The sequence below is a fragment of the Pelodiscus sinensis genome, chromosome 3 (genome assembly GCF_052426305.1).
Source record: "Pelodiscus sinensis isolate ZL-2025 chromosome 3, ASM5242630v1, whole genome shotgun sequence".
Taxonomy (NCBI): Eukaryota; Metazoa; Chordata; order Testudines; family Trionychidae; genus Pelodiscus; species Pelodiscus sinensis.
In genome coordinates, this window is record NC_143054.1 from 30054001 (window position 1) to 30069034 (window position 15034).

The following is a 15034-nucleotide window of genomic DNA, read 5'->3' on the forward strand; positions in this document are numbered from 1 at the left end:
AACACCTTCCGCTCGCCGCTTCCGGGGAGCCAGGCCGCCCGCACTCTCCTGTCACGGCGCCTGCGCGCGGGCCCTGGGCGGCGAGTGTGGAGAAGTCGCGCCAGGTGCTGGGCGGAAGGCGAGACCCCGGCGGCTGCCGAGCCCAACCGATGCGGTGAGGAGCGCGTGCCCTGTGGGCCGGTGCGCCCCCGTCCTCGTTCCGGGTGGCGCCGGCGTCCCGTGGCGGGATGGGGATGAGGGGACTTCCGTGCCGGGAGGTGCCCGAGTGGGGGAGGGGCCTGCAGCAGCATCCCAGGGCGGGGCCGGGCCTGGGGGAGAAGGGTCCGTGTCGGGATGGCGGGGGGAGGCTCCGCACGGGGGTGGCTGCGAGCACCATGTAACTGCCCGCATGAGCTGCCTGCGTGTCCTGAGCAGCGCTGGGGCTTTTGTGCCAAATTCCAGGCCCGGCGAAATGGAGCTGTTCGGGGGTTTGTATTCATTGACATGGGGAGTGCTGATGTGTATGTTTGTTTATTTCCTAGTGAAGGATGACAGGGTGTCATCTTTGTCTTCCACGTACTACACTTGATCTTCGCCATCAAACCTTTGAATATGCACCTCAAGATAGGGTTTTTACTAGGGGTGTGAATGTATACCCCTAGTAACTGATGAGCCTGGGCTCATTGGTCAGCATGCACGGTTACATGCAGACCCCCGCACATTAACCAAAGCAGCAGCGTGGGGGGTGGCAGGAGCTGATGCATGGAGGAAGCCCTCTTGAAATCTTTTAAATCTAGCTCCTCTCAAGCACCAGCTCCTGCCTGCTCTCCTCCTCAAGCACTGCTGCCTCTGATATAGAGGTGGCAGCAGCATGGGGGAAGAGAGGGCAGGCTGCTCTGTGGGAGCCATCTCCCCCTCTCCCGTGTATAAACATGTAACCACTGGAATTTTCAGCAGTTACACATTTACCTTAATAAACACATTTTAACATTCCTAGTTTTTACATCCGTTTTGCTTCTATCTTTTACTTTTCTATCTTTGAAGTTGTTACAGTCCTCATTAGCATTCAGCTCTCACTGGTGAGGGATCTATTGTCAGTGATACACTAGGAAATACATATGAACAGCCAGCCTAACATTGTTTGTCTAAGGCCAGATTTAAGCTATAAATAAGTAGAACCACCTACTTTCCTCAAGGTGTGAAAAAGCCACATTCTTTGTCCATGTAGTTAAGCCAACCTGTTCTGGACAGTACTAGATTTATGGAAGACTGTTTTTTTATCTATTGCCTCTTGACTATAGGGAGTGGCTACACTGAGGCCTGGTCTAAACTTCAAAATTACATTGGAATAATTATGGTTCTCAGGAGAGTGAAAAATCCACATCCCTAAGTGGCATAGTTAAGCTTTCATAAGTCCCCATGTAGACAACATTAGGATATTGGAAGAGTTTGCCCATTAGTCTTAACTACTACTGCCTGTGGGGGATCACCCTTATGCTCATGGAAGAATCTCTCCTATCAGCATTGGTAGTGTTTTACCATGTTGAAGCATTAGAAGCACCGATGTAGCCTTTCAGCTGTAAACAGACCCTGAAGTGCTATAGCTATGCCTCTATATAGTAATCCTCCAAGCCCCATGCAACAACTGTCAGAAGTTCAGGAATGGGGGCTTAGGGCTTCAGCCCCATAGGAAATGTCTGCTGTAGCGTGGGACTTTAGCCCCATTTCTGTTGAAGCCTCAGGGCCCCGCAGGTGCACCCCATGTAGCTGAAGCCCCAGGATGCCTCTACCTCAGCACTTCTTGGAAATGCAGAGGTCCCAAACTCCCTTTCAGGCTGGTAGGTGGAGAACAAGGGGTGGCAATGAGACACAGTTTAGCTGTAAAAAAGCTGCATGCAGCTTGCAAGCCACAGTTAGGTCACTCCTGCACTGCAGGGATTAAGGGTAGATGTAGTCTCACACTAAATCTGTTTTTGACTTTAATGGTGTTTAGTTCCTAGATACCTTGTAATTTTCAGTGTGTATACAGAACTTCTCTCATCCGGTGCACCCCTTTGCATGGCAGGCTCGGATGCCCCACAGTCAGGGGCTGCTCTGGACACCTAATGTTAAACTGGTTTAACTGATTAACCAGGTTTTTATAACCCTAATCTATACATGACTTTTGCAATGATATAGATAACTATTGAGACACTAGCTTGCATTTGAGACCTCATGTGATGGTCCTTGGTGAACTAGAATATGTATGCTAGACCCAGGAGATCCCTGTAACTCTTCTGCATCTCCCTGTGTGCACTTTGCCAGTTAGCACTAAGAGGTTCCTAGGTTACAATCAGTAATTCTAAACTTTCAATATTAGCCTAGTGTTTCAGTTAGTTATAATCAATAAAGGGCAAAGATTTGTCATTTTCACTTGTGGTAAATTGTCCTGTGCCCTTCTAGTGCTCTATAAATTATGACACTTGCACTTGTGCTTACATTAGTAGGACTGCATCCAAATTTTCATCATTTTTTAGGTATGTGATTCAACAGTCAAAATGCAGTATAGTCTCAAGACCAAATATAGAGAGCTGTTTGTTTAGATGCCCATTGGGAAATCAAATAGAGTTGCCTTAGCTTACTTATTGAAACTTGTACCAAAGTTTTATCTTTCCTGATTCTAGTTTTACTGGCAAACAGACTTTGATCTCTCTTTTTTTCCTCTATTCCTGATGACTTTGAAGATAACTAGTCTTCCTCATCTGCCTGTTGCTGCTTGCAAGTTCATTTAAGTTATTACAATATAACCTAATTATATTGCATGGGAAGTAGGCTATTCCTCTGGTTTATGTAACATGATGCTCTTTCTTTGGGGACTATAATTGGTTCATAGAGTGCTTCCCCTAATTCTGTCTAAAGAAACACGGTTTAAGATAATGATGTTAGATATCAGGTAATCGAATAGTCATGGAATCATATGAAATCTGAGTGGTTATATGACTATTTGATGTCCCCAGAGGCAGGGCCAGCAGCCAGTGCACTTTGGCCCCACTCCCAGGGAACCTCCTGCCACCCTGCACTGCTGCCTCTGTATCAGAGGCAGCAGTGTGGAGTGGCAGGCGGGAGCCAGTCCACCAGGGAAGCCAGTTTAAAAACCAGCTCCCCACTCAGACTGGTGCCTGCTGCCCCAGGCTGCTGCCTCTGATATGAAGAGTGGCAACAGCCTCTATCCATGGTGCGGTTGGATTCCCCAGGGACAGGGACTGCTGCTATGGACCAGCCTGTCTGCAGAAGGCCCAGGCTCACCATGGACAGAGGTTGCTCCAGGATGTGGAACAGCCTCTGTCCATGGGGAGTTTAGCCCGCCACGAACAGAGGCTATTTCGTGGCAGCCTCTGCTAGTAGAGGCAGCAGTGTGGGGTGGGGGCAGGCAGCATGCAGAGCTGGTGCTGGGGTTAGCTCCTGCTGGTCCCCCCGCTGCCTCTGTAGGGGGGGGCAGGTGGGTGTGTGAGAGAGCTGTGTGGGGGGCTGGCTTGAAAGCCGGCTCCCCACGCATATTGGCTCCAGCATACTTCCCTCACCCTCTGTGCTGCTGCCTCTCTGTCAGGCTTATTGGTTAATCATTAGTCATCTACATGATGACATCCCTAGTTTAAGAAGCCCATAGAATACAGATTAACTCCCCTGCCTCCCAGAAGGGAAGTACAGTAAAACTCCAATTGTCCGGCATCCAGTGGTCCGGCACTCCTGATAGTCTGGCACCAACTGGAACCCAGAAGTGCTCCGGCCAGCAGGACAATTGGAGCTACTCTGCCCTTGGCTTCCCCAAGTCAGCCGCTGGCCAGTTTCAGCAGTGGCTAACTTGGGGAAGCCAGGGGCAGAGCAGCTGGGGTGCTGCCGGGTTTGTCCCGCAGCACCAACCCTCACCTGAGTGGCGCTGCGGGACAAACCCGGCAGCACTCCAGCTGCTCTGCCCCCGGCTTCCCCAAGTCAGCCGCTGATGAAACTGACCAGCGGCTGACTTGGGGAAGCCGGGGGCAGAGCAGCTGGGGTACTGCCGGGTTGGTCCTGCAGTGCCGTCCTCTCCTACACTGCGCAGTTCCCCGTCGACCCCCCCCCCCCCACCCTCCCTCACCCACCCCAGACCCCTCATAGCCCCCCTTCCAGTACTCAGGCATATCTGATAATCCGGCATCCCCTGGGTCCTAAAGGTGCCGGATTATCAGAAGTTTACTGTAGTTGGTGTCAGGTCATAGCTAGATAACAGTTCTGTTTAATAAATTCTCAGTCAACCTCATGTCTCTATAAAGTAAGTCCTTTGGTTCTCAAGAAATGCTTCAGTGGTTGAATGTGAAAATATAATAGTGAAAACTGCCTCTGATTTTATGCTGCTGATAAATACTGTAATAAAGCAAACTCAACTTTGTATCACATCATTTGTTGCTTTAGTTGTTGGTTTCATCATCAATGAATTGGATTTTACAGATGATTTTGGAATTTGGATTTTGCAGATGATTGTTAGATTTAAATGGATAACAAAACAAGTTTAAATCCTTTAATGCTTTTCAGTGAGTGAACACATTTTTAATGAGGTGTTCTGCTTAATTTATGTTCTGTTAATTAGTTACCTAATAATGCTGATGTAAGAATCAATTTTCTAATGTGTGTAAAGTAGTGAAGTTAAATTCTTTCCTATTCTTATAGATAGGGAAATTCAGCAAGAGAGTTTAAGTGATTTGCCCGAAGCCAATCACAGGTGCCAAAGTCATAAGAACCAGATCAGTCCCATCCTCAGAATCATTAGTCTAGTGGTCTCCTACCATTTTCCACCTTGGACACAAAGCTCACCATGGTTTTTGGCAGGGATTCCTCCTCTTAATGGTATAATGTGACAAGTTTTATTTTTATTTCCTCTTCATTTAGCATTTTATTTGATCTAATTATGATGAAAAAATGTTCAGAAAAGGGAAAAAACGACACAGCAGCAGCAGTTCCCAAAGCAGTGAAATCAGTACTAAAAGCAAGGTAAGCTGAACTGCAGGTACAGTAAGTTTGTGGAACAGTTCCATTTCCTGTAAACCAATGGTTCCCAAACTTTTCAGTATGACGCTCCCCTTTCTGATTTTTCAAAAACCCTCACGCCCTTCCCCCTCCCAAAAGAAACTTGTTGAGGGGGAAAAAAAAGGAACTGAGCGGGGCAGCAAAACTTGATGGGGGGGGTGCTGGGTTGACTCGCGCCCCCCGGAATTTCTTCACGCCCCCCCAGTTTGGGAACCCATGCTCTAGGGCTAACAGTTTGCAAAGAGTTTGGGAACTGGATCTCCTTGTCTGCTAACCACGTGTACAGAATTGTTTCTGGTGGAACGTAGTCAAAATCAAGCTATCCATGAAATATTTTAATTTCAGTAGATCGGTGAATGGACAAAAATGTGATGTGGAAAAAGTGAATAAGGAAAAGTTATTTACTTATTCCCACAATATAAGAACTAGGGGTCACCAGATGAAATTTAATAGGCAACAGGTTTAAAACAAACAAAAGGAAGTTTTTCTTCAGTCAGCGCACAGTCAACCTGTGGAACTAATTGCCAGGGGATATGGTGAAAGCTAGGACTTTAACAGGGCTCAGAAAAGAGCTAGATAAATTCTTGGAGGTTAGGTGCATCAATGGCTATTAGCCAGGATGAGTAGGAATGGTGTCCCTAGCCTGTGTTTACCTGGAGGTGGGTGGCAGGGGAGGGATCATGTGAGGATTAGCTGTTGTGTCCCCTCCCTCTGGGGCATCTGATATTGGCCACTGTTGGCAAGACAGGATACTGGGTTGGATGGACTGTTGGTCTGACCCAGTATGGCCGTTCTTATGTTCTTATCAGAATCTTAGTGAGATTTGCATTCTAAAGAAGAAAAATCATTTAGCTTCTCAGTTCATCTGAACTTCTGTTATGAAATATTTGCCATTCTTGACCAATAAAGTAACATTCCAAGTCAAATGACTAATTAAAGGGATTTTAGGCCTCAAGCTCCCCAGAATATGAGCTGTATCTTTGTCATGTACAGCATCAAGCATACTGATGTTTAATACTAAATGTTGACAGTTGACTGCCTTCATGTGGCTGGTTTATAAGAGTCTTTATTATGATGATGATGTTTGCTGAAATAAATATCAGGTTTGCTGTTTTGTCTGTGAAATGAAATATCAGAATTACTTTTTGGTTGTGTGCAGTTAGCGTGAGCTCCTTCCGTTATACAGGCATAAATCCCATTGATGTTGAGTTAGGAGTCTACTTAGAGACTACTTCACAGTGACATCAACAGAACATGAGAAAGAGGTTGTACAAAAAAATACCTACTGCTTTTTGTAATGAAGTATTAGTTATTTAGGTTCAGAGGAGAGCCATGAGAATGATTAAGGGGTTGGAAAACATGTCATATACTGATCTCCTTGAATCTTTCACTATAATTTACCTTAACAAAGAGACAAAGTTAAGGGGTTGATCCTATCACTGTTTTACCTTTGTGTTTTTAAATAAAAATTTAGTAACTGACTTTTCAGTTTAGTAGACCAATATATAATAAGATACAGCAGCAGGAAGTTGAAGCTAAATGAAAGTCAGATTGGGAAAAATGTGCAAATTCTTAATAAGGAGTGTAATTAGCTAGTGAAACAACTTGCCACAGTTGTAGATTTTCGTGCACTGGCAGTTATTTAAATCAAGACTGAATGTTTTACAAAAAGAAACACTAATTAAAAAAGAAATTATTTAGGGGAATTTCCATATCATTTGTTATACGGGTGGCCATTTTAGATAAGTGTTTTTTTTCTGTCCATATAATCTATGAATTTTTCAAGAACCTCAGAGCTAGCTGTAAAAAGTGAGAGTGAACTTAATTCTTCAGAACGAACTAGCTAACTAAAAAAACTTCTCTATTTTATATTATTTCTAAAATAGTTCTTTCCTGTCTTAAAGCATGAATCCTCTGACAGCTCATAAGTACATTCTGTCAGATGGCTGGTGAATGATGACTCAGATTTTATAGGGAGTCTGTCAGAGTTGTCATTTTTTAATATAAATCTCATTGCTAAAGGTCATGTTATATCAGATATTAGTAACAAACATGCTCTTGTCAGCTCCCTAAAGGTTAAACTATTCAGTGTAAGGAAAGAAATCATGGATATAACTTTCTCAAGTTCATTTTCTCTGCTCTTTCTTCCATCTCTCTTCTCCCTATTTCAATAATGTTTGAAAACTTTTGAAACCCTTATATGGTTTACATTGGTGTAAATAAGTCAAACATACACTTTCAAGTTTTATTATATTAATTCTTTGGAGAATTAGGTCTTTTTTGGTCATGTTCCCCTGTGTCGATCTAATTTCTTTTAAATAGCTCAAGACCATCAAAGTTAGATGATTATAATGAAGAATGTAGGGGCAGAAAATCTGATGATAAATTAACATTTTCAATACTTAATTGGCATTTTTATATTTTTCCCTTTAACTAGTCTGTTGACTCCAGTCTTGGTGGACTTTCCAGATCTAGTACTGTGGCTAGTCTAGACACAGACTCCACTAAAAGTTCAGGTATGTAAGCAGTGCTGAGCCAGATTTGCTTGAAGATGGATTAATTTTATAAATGTGTGATTGTGTGTACGAGTTGGGGGAAGGAAAGAAGCGAGAAATTTAAGTTCACATTGTGTGATTGCATTCCACACTTACATGTAGTTGTTGGGCAAACCTATTAGATGGCCTACTTATTGGCACATTAGTTGCTGTTGTCTAAAATAGAATGTGATGTTTGGGACTAGAAATACCAAGGATAGAAATTCAGGGGGAGGCGTAGCAGGAATGTGGAAGGACAGAGGAGCACTGGTCTGGATATATTTGAAACAATGGGGTATTGTAACAGGGCCTCCTGGCTCTGTTTAAAGGACACCTGTGTTGATCCAACTCCTTGTGCAGTTTGGTTATAAATGGAGTCCCACCACCTTCATAACATATACAGTCCTTATAACAAGTAGTGGAGAGCAATCAGTCTCTCTCTAATCCGTTACTGCCGGCTTCCTCTGTTTCCAATTCCTTCCTGTGCCTATTTATGCGCTCTGCCTAATAGCTTAATTAGCCTTTCTGCTGTGCCCTGCCCTACCCACAAATTAGGCACAGCTCTGCTTAGCTTGATTCAGCCTTGCTTGATTGGAGCTGCTGTGAACAGCATGCTGCCTCATCCTTTCTGGTCTAGCCCTCTGTTTACATGTAGGTATGCTACAGAGAAGCATGCTTAAGGAGGAGGAGAAAGTTTCAGGCCTGGATCCAAAACTCTGAGGTCTAAGGGAGGATAAAACCCCCAGCCCAGGGAACTGGCTTCTCATTGTGTTTCAGTGATTATGTCTCTAATGAGGAAAGAAGAAATACTTAAATGCTGGTATTCATAAAATGGTTTTGGTGTTGTATCATGTTTAAGAATGTTCACCTGTCTGAAGGCAAAATAGTAGTCTGTGTTAGGAGTGTTCCCCAGAGTCTGTGTCACATATGTTGCAGTAAAAGGCAGGCTGTGTCCACACTGCAATTTATAGCTACATCTATCAGTGAAAGGCTCTGGCGCAGAGGAGGTAGTGAGGAAAGGCTTCAGGTTCCCTGCTGCCAGAGACTTTCACTGCCATTTGTTTTCATTTTACAATTCTCCCGTACCAGCTAAATGCTCCATTCTTAGATTTCAAACATGGCTGCGGGATATTTAAATTCAAACAATAATTATTTTGTAAACTATGGGTAGCTCTAATACATTTAAAAACAAGAAAATTTGAGTTTTCCAATATTTCTGTTAGTCTTCTAGACCATACTTTCCAATAGACTCACAAGTAATCCCAATTTGCTTTGTGCCAATCAGCATGCTAAAATCTGGCCATCAGAAGTTAAGGAAACATAAGGTTAGTACACCACGAATCAAGTCATACAAAAGTATTAGGTGTCATTGTTACCATTCTTGTTTCATAATTGTTTCAGTGGGGAGATCCAGAGTTTGTGCCACGGGAACAAATTATTCAAAATTAATATATTAGAAAAGACCAGAGACACTTTCCAGCACCAAAAGAACAATAGAAGGTTCTGCTTAAGTACAGCAGTTCTTTAAATTTATAGCGTGTTTTTGTTTGTTTTTTGTTATAGGACAAAGCAACAGTATTTCGGATACTTGTGCAGAGTTTAGAGTTAAATATGTTGGTGCCATTGAAAAACTGAAATTTGATGAGAGCAAGAGTTTGGAGGGGCCATTGGATTTGATAAATTACATAGATGTGGCACAGGTAAGTCTTTATTATAAGAGACAGAACATACACAAATACATCAAACATTTTAAACCAGTATGTTTCTTCCTCCTTTGTATTTATCATGTGATCAGATGTCTTACTTCTGAAGTGTCTTAAACTGTGGAAATAATTTGCAGCATTAAAGTGTGCATCTTTCATATTGAGTGCTCAGCAGCTGCTAAGCTACTTCCCTTGAGGAGCTGAAAGATATACCTCAGAAAACAAATTTGATACTGCAGGAAGCAGTGTTGTTGATGCACAGGTCTGAGGCATGCCTGAACAAATATCGTCAGGGGTTTGCTGGTGGCAGAAAGCTACAGTTCCAGAGAGTCTGTCTGCAGCCCTTGTGGTACTATCCATAAAAGATGACTGCTTATGCCTGCCAGTCTCAACAGGGGAAATTTTCAGCGGAGGCATAAAAGCAAGAACCTGGTCACTTAGGGCCATTTATATTTCCACTGTGTTCAGCTATATTCTGGTTCACTCGTAGAGCTGCGTTGTTTTTATTCTTTTTGACACTACAAAAATCAACAACAAAAAAAGCTCTTAGAAAAAAAATGGTCAGGGTTCCTTTGCAAGCTTAATACTTGGATTCCTAGATTCCAGTTTACACGATAGGAATTAAATATAAGTATAGCATACATGCTGGCAGTAGGGATGTTAAAAAATTGTGTAATATAGTAACCGTGTATCCGCTAAAAATCTTAGCAGTTACATGTGCATGGGCTCTGTAGCTTTATACTGCATCTCCTGCAGCGAAGCCTCCCTGGAAGTGGAGCTGCCAGCATTTAACTGAGACCATTAACCGATACGCATTAACTTATTGGTTAAATGGTTAATCCATTAAATTCTAACATCCCTAGCTGGTAGCACTCAGAGCCATATACAAAGGTATTCCTAATGTTGCACAAGCATTGTTAATATCAGCATCAGTGCAGTAGTATGGAGCAACAATCCTCTGCCTGCATTGTTTGTCCCTAAAATAGTACACTGCTAGTGTAGCTGGACCATAAAATGCACCTAAAGGAACCCCGTTCTTCGTTTTTTTTTAAAAAAAAAATTCCCTTCCAAATCCTGAAAAACTAAAAGAAATGCAGTGTTCCCCATTGTATCAAGTAGTGTTTAAAGAGGAAAATTGCTTTGTGGCGAACAGACTCATTAATGGAAATATTCCAGTAAGCAGAAATAAAATCAGAGAAAATGCACTCTTTGTAATGAACATCTTCATTGATGATCTTCTCTGTCCACTTAACACTTCTTGTGTTTCCTTCCAAAGCAAGATGGAAAATTACCTTTTGTTCCAGCTGAAGAAGAGTTCATTATGGGAGTTTCCAAGTACGGTATTAAAGTCTCAACATCTGATCAATATGTAAGTGTGTCTTTTGTTTAAAGGGCTTTATTGGTGGAAGTTGGATGGTGGCCAACTCCAGGAAAGGCATTTGTCAGTGCTCGGGTGAGTTTGCAGTTCAGGGACACTGGATGACTAATTTTTTTTTTCATTTTAAAGCATCTGATTTTCTAATCTCAGAGGGTATGTCTACACTTGCACCTTCTTTCAAGAAAGGGATGCAAATGAAGACATTCGAAATGGCAAATGAAGCCAGGATTGAAAAATCCTGTGCTTCATTTGCATATTTGCATTCTGGCGCTATTTCAAAATAAGACGCTGTTAAGACACAGTTATTTCGAGAGAAACCCTTCTCTTGAAATAACCCTTGTTCCTCATACAATGAGGTTTACGAGTTATTCGCCATAAGACGAATATGCAAATGAAGCGCGGGATATTTAAATCCTGGCTTCATTTTCAATTTCAAATGTCTTCATTTGCACCCTCTCTCGAAAGAGGGTGCAAGTGTAGACGTACCCTGAGTCGGATTCCCAATTTCTGTTTTTAAGCTTAATACAGAGATACAGCAGATTCTTAACTTTCTAGCAAAACTGCCTCAGATCTCTTCAGAATTTGTCTGTAATCTCCTCCTGGTGCAGGGGTGATTTGGGGTTCTTGTCTGCCAGCAAGAATCTTCTCCTTTAGGGGCAAGTGAGAATCCCAAACTAAAAACAAAACAGTCTTGCACCCTCCTTGGATTCAGTAATTTTTATCCAGGTGATGGTTCTCTTGTCCTCCTTCTTTGATAAAAGTCTCTGGCCAAGATGACCAGGACTGATCCAGCAGATTCAGTATTTTCTGGATTATACATTCTATTCCTTTTCCCCCACCAGCGTCCCCTTTGGTCTTCACTGGATGAAGTGGGACTTGAAAATGTGGTGGCCTTCCACCATCATAAATCCCAGCCCCTAAACAAGAGCACATATCCACTCCAGGCCTCAAACCTCATACTGCCTCTTCATTGTTCCGGTATGCTTACTTTCTCCCCTCTTCTTGTTCTAGCATTTGTCCCATCTATATGAGGTCAGCTCTTTTGAAGTCCCACACTGTTCTAGCCTGTCTTGAAGCAGTTCTTCAGAAATGCCACAGTTAACCTGATTCTTTTGTATCTTGTTTTGGTTCTTCCAACCCTTCCCAAATTCAGAATGGAAGGGTTGCAATGGAACATCTGCAAATCTAACTAAGAGAATGTACTGATAAGCAGCACAGGGATACAAGATATTTTCCCCTCTGTGTTCAACCCCACCAATTTGCATATTATATCTTGGTCCTGTGCTAAACTGCTACTAGTTTATTTCTAGTCTTTACCTATTGCCCTGATTTGAAGATTGAAAATGCCATGACAGTATTGGATGGAAATGTTGCCTAGGACTAGGGGAGTGTTAGAGACGGAGCATTCCTTTCTAAAGAATACTGAGGATTTTGTAAAAGACAACTTATGCAGTAGTGAAAGCATGCAGAAAATGTCAGTGTCTTTTTCTAAAACAATGCATAACATGAGTTTGCCTTATGTTGTAGGATGTTTTACATAGACATGCTTTGTATTTAATTGTGCGGATGGTCTGCTATGATGATGGGCTGGGAGCAGGAAAGAGTTTACTGGCTTTGAAGACGACAGATGCAAGTTATGAAGAATGCAGCCTCTGGGTATATCAGTGTAATAGTTTGGTAAGAATTCATGTTTATGGTTCTTAATTTAGGTACCAATGTATTTTGATGTCTAACTTCATTAGTTTCTAGCTTCTTACTTAAAAATACTGTGTTCTAATGGCATAGAAAAGCAGTGGTAACATTCTGCACTGTTGTATGGGACACCCATGGTGGAGCTGCTCTTGCATAATCACAGCCTTCTGACAGTTGAAGGGTTAAGTGGCTTTATGACTTTCCTCCTTAAATGTGGAGGCATTTATTCTCTATAAAGTGCAATGGATTAACTTTGAGAATCACTCTATGGCTCTAAAATTACAAGGGAATCCCATGATCAGCCTTTTCCTTAGTTCTTTAGGTAACATCCCTGATAATATGCTCTCCTCCCATCCTTATGGCTAATAGTTTTACTCCTTAAAATAAGTGAAAAAGGATGCCCTGGCAACAAAGGGGAAGAAGTTTTGTCCAGTTGCATTCAATTGGTAAAATGTTTATTATAGCATGCAAACTTCTAGGTAAAAGCTTATTTAAATCCGTGAAGCAATTATATTGCAACAAATGACACTTAATCTGCTGTGCTACACCTGACCATTGGCAAAGATTGTGTAGGTGCTCCATTTTGTGTACATGCAAATACAACAGCCTCTTTCCCTCTCTGTGTTTGCTCTGTTTCTCCAGCAGTGCTCCAATGCATTCAGTCTACAGTCGGGCATTATATTACTACTGGAGGAGTCTGAGCTCCTCCTGTGATATATTAAGGAAAGCAGCAGATGATAGTGCCAGAGTTTCATGGTAGCATATGCTTTCATATGCATAGCTAGTCTCCATGCTACCACCTCTTCAGATGTTTGGCAATAGCATAAGGGAGCAAATAGAGTAGCTTCAGGATACTTTATTACATATGAACATAGATAAGAAGACTAAAAATTCTGGGGGTTTTTCCACTCCAAAATTAATTTAAAACAGATGTCTGCAGGCATGATTGCAAACACTAGCATTTCACACTTTAAGCTCTCCTGTTTCATTCTATGGGGTGAAAAATTGTGTAGATAATATTCTGTTGGAAGTTTAACAGATGGGAGTTTTTGCTGCAGCACTGCATCATATAAAAAGCCAGACCACTGATGTAAGTGCTAGTGAAAATGTAATTGTTCTGTTCAGCACAATTAATTGATCTGTATTGTGGTGTTCAATGCAGGAACAAGCACAAGCTATTTGCAAAGTGTTATCGACAGCCTTTGATGCAGTTTTAACATCAGAGAAGTCTTGAATTTTTGCAGTCGTGTGTCATTATACAGTACAAGAAGCCTTCATCCCGGGAGGAAGTACTGCTCCCTCTTGTGACTATAGGCACTCACCAAGCATTTTGGACTGGAGACTGTAACTACTTGAAGGATCATTAACACTGTTCAGAGAAGAACAATGCAACTTTGTAAATAGAACAGAAGTTATTTTGATATTTACCCTTCTGAGTGAAAATTAGAAATCCACAGCCCAACCAAGACTTACCTGAAGAGTCACTGCAGTATGTCGCTGGTCTGACATTTCAATTCATATAAAACCATGAAGCTAATTTTATACTAGACATGAAGTTTGTACCAAATAGTGGTTTGTACATGACTAAGTATTTTTGGACTGCAAAATGAAATTTAGACACTTGCCTCAAATACAGTCTGTGAAACAACTATGAAAGCATTTGAGGACTTCTTTAGTTAGAACACAACAGCAGTAGTCAAATGGGCCAAATTTTGGAAAAACCTCCTAGCGGAAGAGCCCTTCTTCCTTGTGAAATGAGGTTTACAGGGCTTCTGAAAGAGCACATCTGCTCTTCTGAAAAATTTTTTGGAAGAGCAGACATGTTCCCTGGACATGGCAGAGTTTTTCCGGGATACCAGAAAAACTCTGTAGTGTAGACATAGCCTCATTTGGTGGCCAGGGGCGTGGGTTTGTTTGTTGTTGTTTTTGCTTCTTTCTTGGATGTGGCCTCAGACTGTTTTTTCTGTGGGTCAGTGGCCCCTGATCCATAAAAAGGCAGACAGATAAATCAGTTGTTTGGTCTGAGTGTGTCTGTCTGGAATAATAAAGATGTTTGTGTTATGAATGTTAAACTTTATACATCTAGAACAATGTAAGTTTGCTAAACTTTATACATCTAGAACAATGTAAGTTTGCTGTCAGCAGCTTCAGGCAGCTAACCTCTGCATGCACAAAGATTAAATAAAACAAACAAGCAGTACAAAGTACATCTCATTAGGAAGAATGAAAATCAAATGCACAACTAGAAATGGAGGAGTAACTGGCCTGGTGGCTGTACAGCTGGAAAGAGATAAAGAATCGCTCATGCTGCGATCTCCGTGACAAACATGGAACATTAGTCATATGTAAGAAAAAGAAGATAATTGTCATGCTGGCCTCAGCTGAAATACTCTTTCTAGTTTTGGACGTCACATGAGGAAAGAGCTAAACAAATTGGAGAGAATCTAGGTCAGTGGTTTTCAACCATTTTTTTTTCATTTGCAGACATCTTTTAAAAAAATTCAAATGGAATCTATAGACCCCCTACCATTTAAATTTTAGATCGAAAGAAATAACTAAACAGAATTCAACTATAAATATTGCACATGCTCAGCCTCGCATTTGAGATAGCATGAGAAAGGGCACTAAATTGTGGGCTTCTTTGGTATTGACAACACTGCCTAGTTTTGACCTGCAGATGGGGAAGGGCGGGAGAGGAGAAAAGTATT

General features: G+C 42.0%; 1 protein-coding gene across 2 annotated transcripts; it reads left to right on the plus strand.

The window, feature by feature from the left end:
- The first annotated feature begins 15 nt into the window (after positions 1-15).
- Positions 16-14391, plus strand: ITGB1BP1 (integrin subunit beta 1 binding protein 1). 2 transcript variants are annotated; one of them, XM_006123616.5, is made up of 7 exons: positions 16-154; positions 4882-4983; positions 7457-7535; positions 9117-9253; positions 10533-10625; positions 12162-12311; positions 13489-14391. In XM_006123616.5, exons 2-7 carry the CDS (start codon positions 4912-4914, stop codon positions 13558-13560), a joined length of 603 nt encoding a protein of 200 aa, XP_006123678.2. In that variant the 5' UTR covers positions 16-154; positions 4882-4911; the 3' UTR covers positions 13561-14391. The 2 variants fall into 2 exon arrangements, with proteins under 2 accessions (XP_006123678.2, XP_075779636.2); XM_075923521.2 differs by lacking the exon at positions 13489-14391 and adding an exon at positions 11477-11612 and having other exon boundaries at positions 12162-12299.
- Positions 14392-15034: the final 643 nt, after the last annotated feature.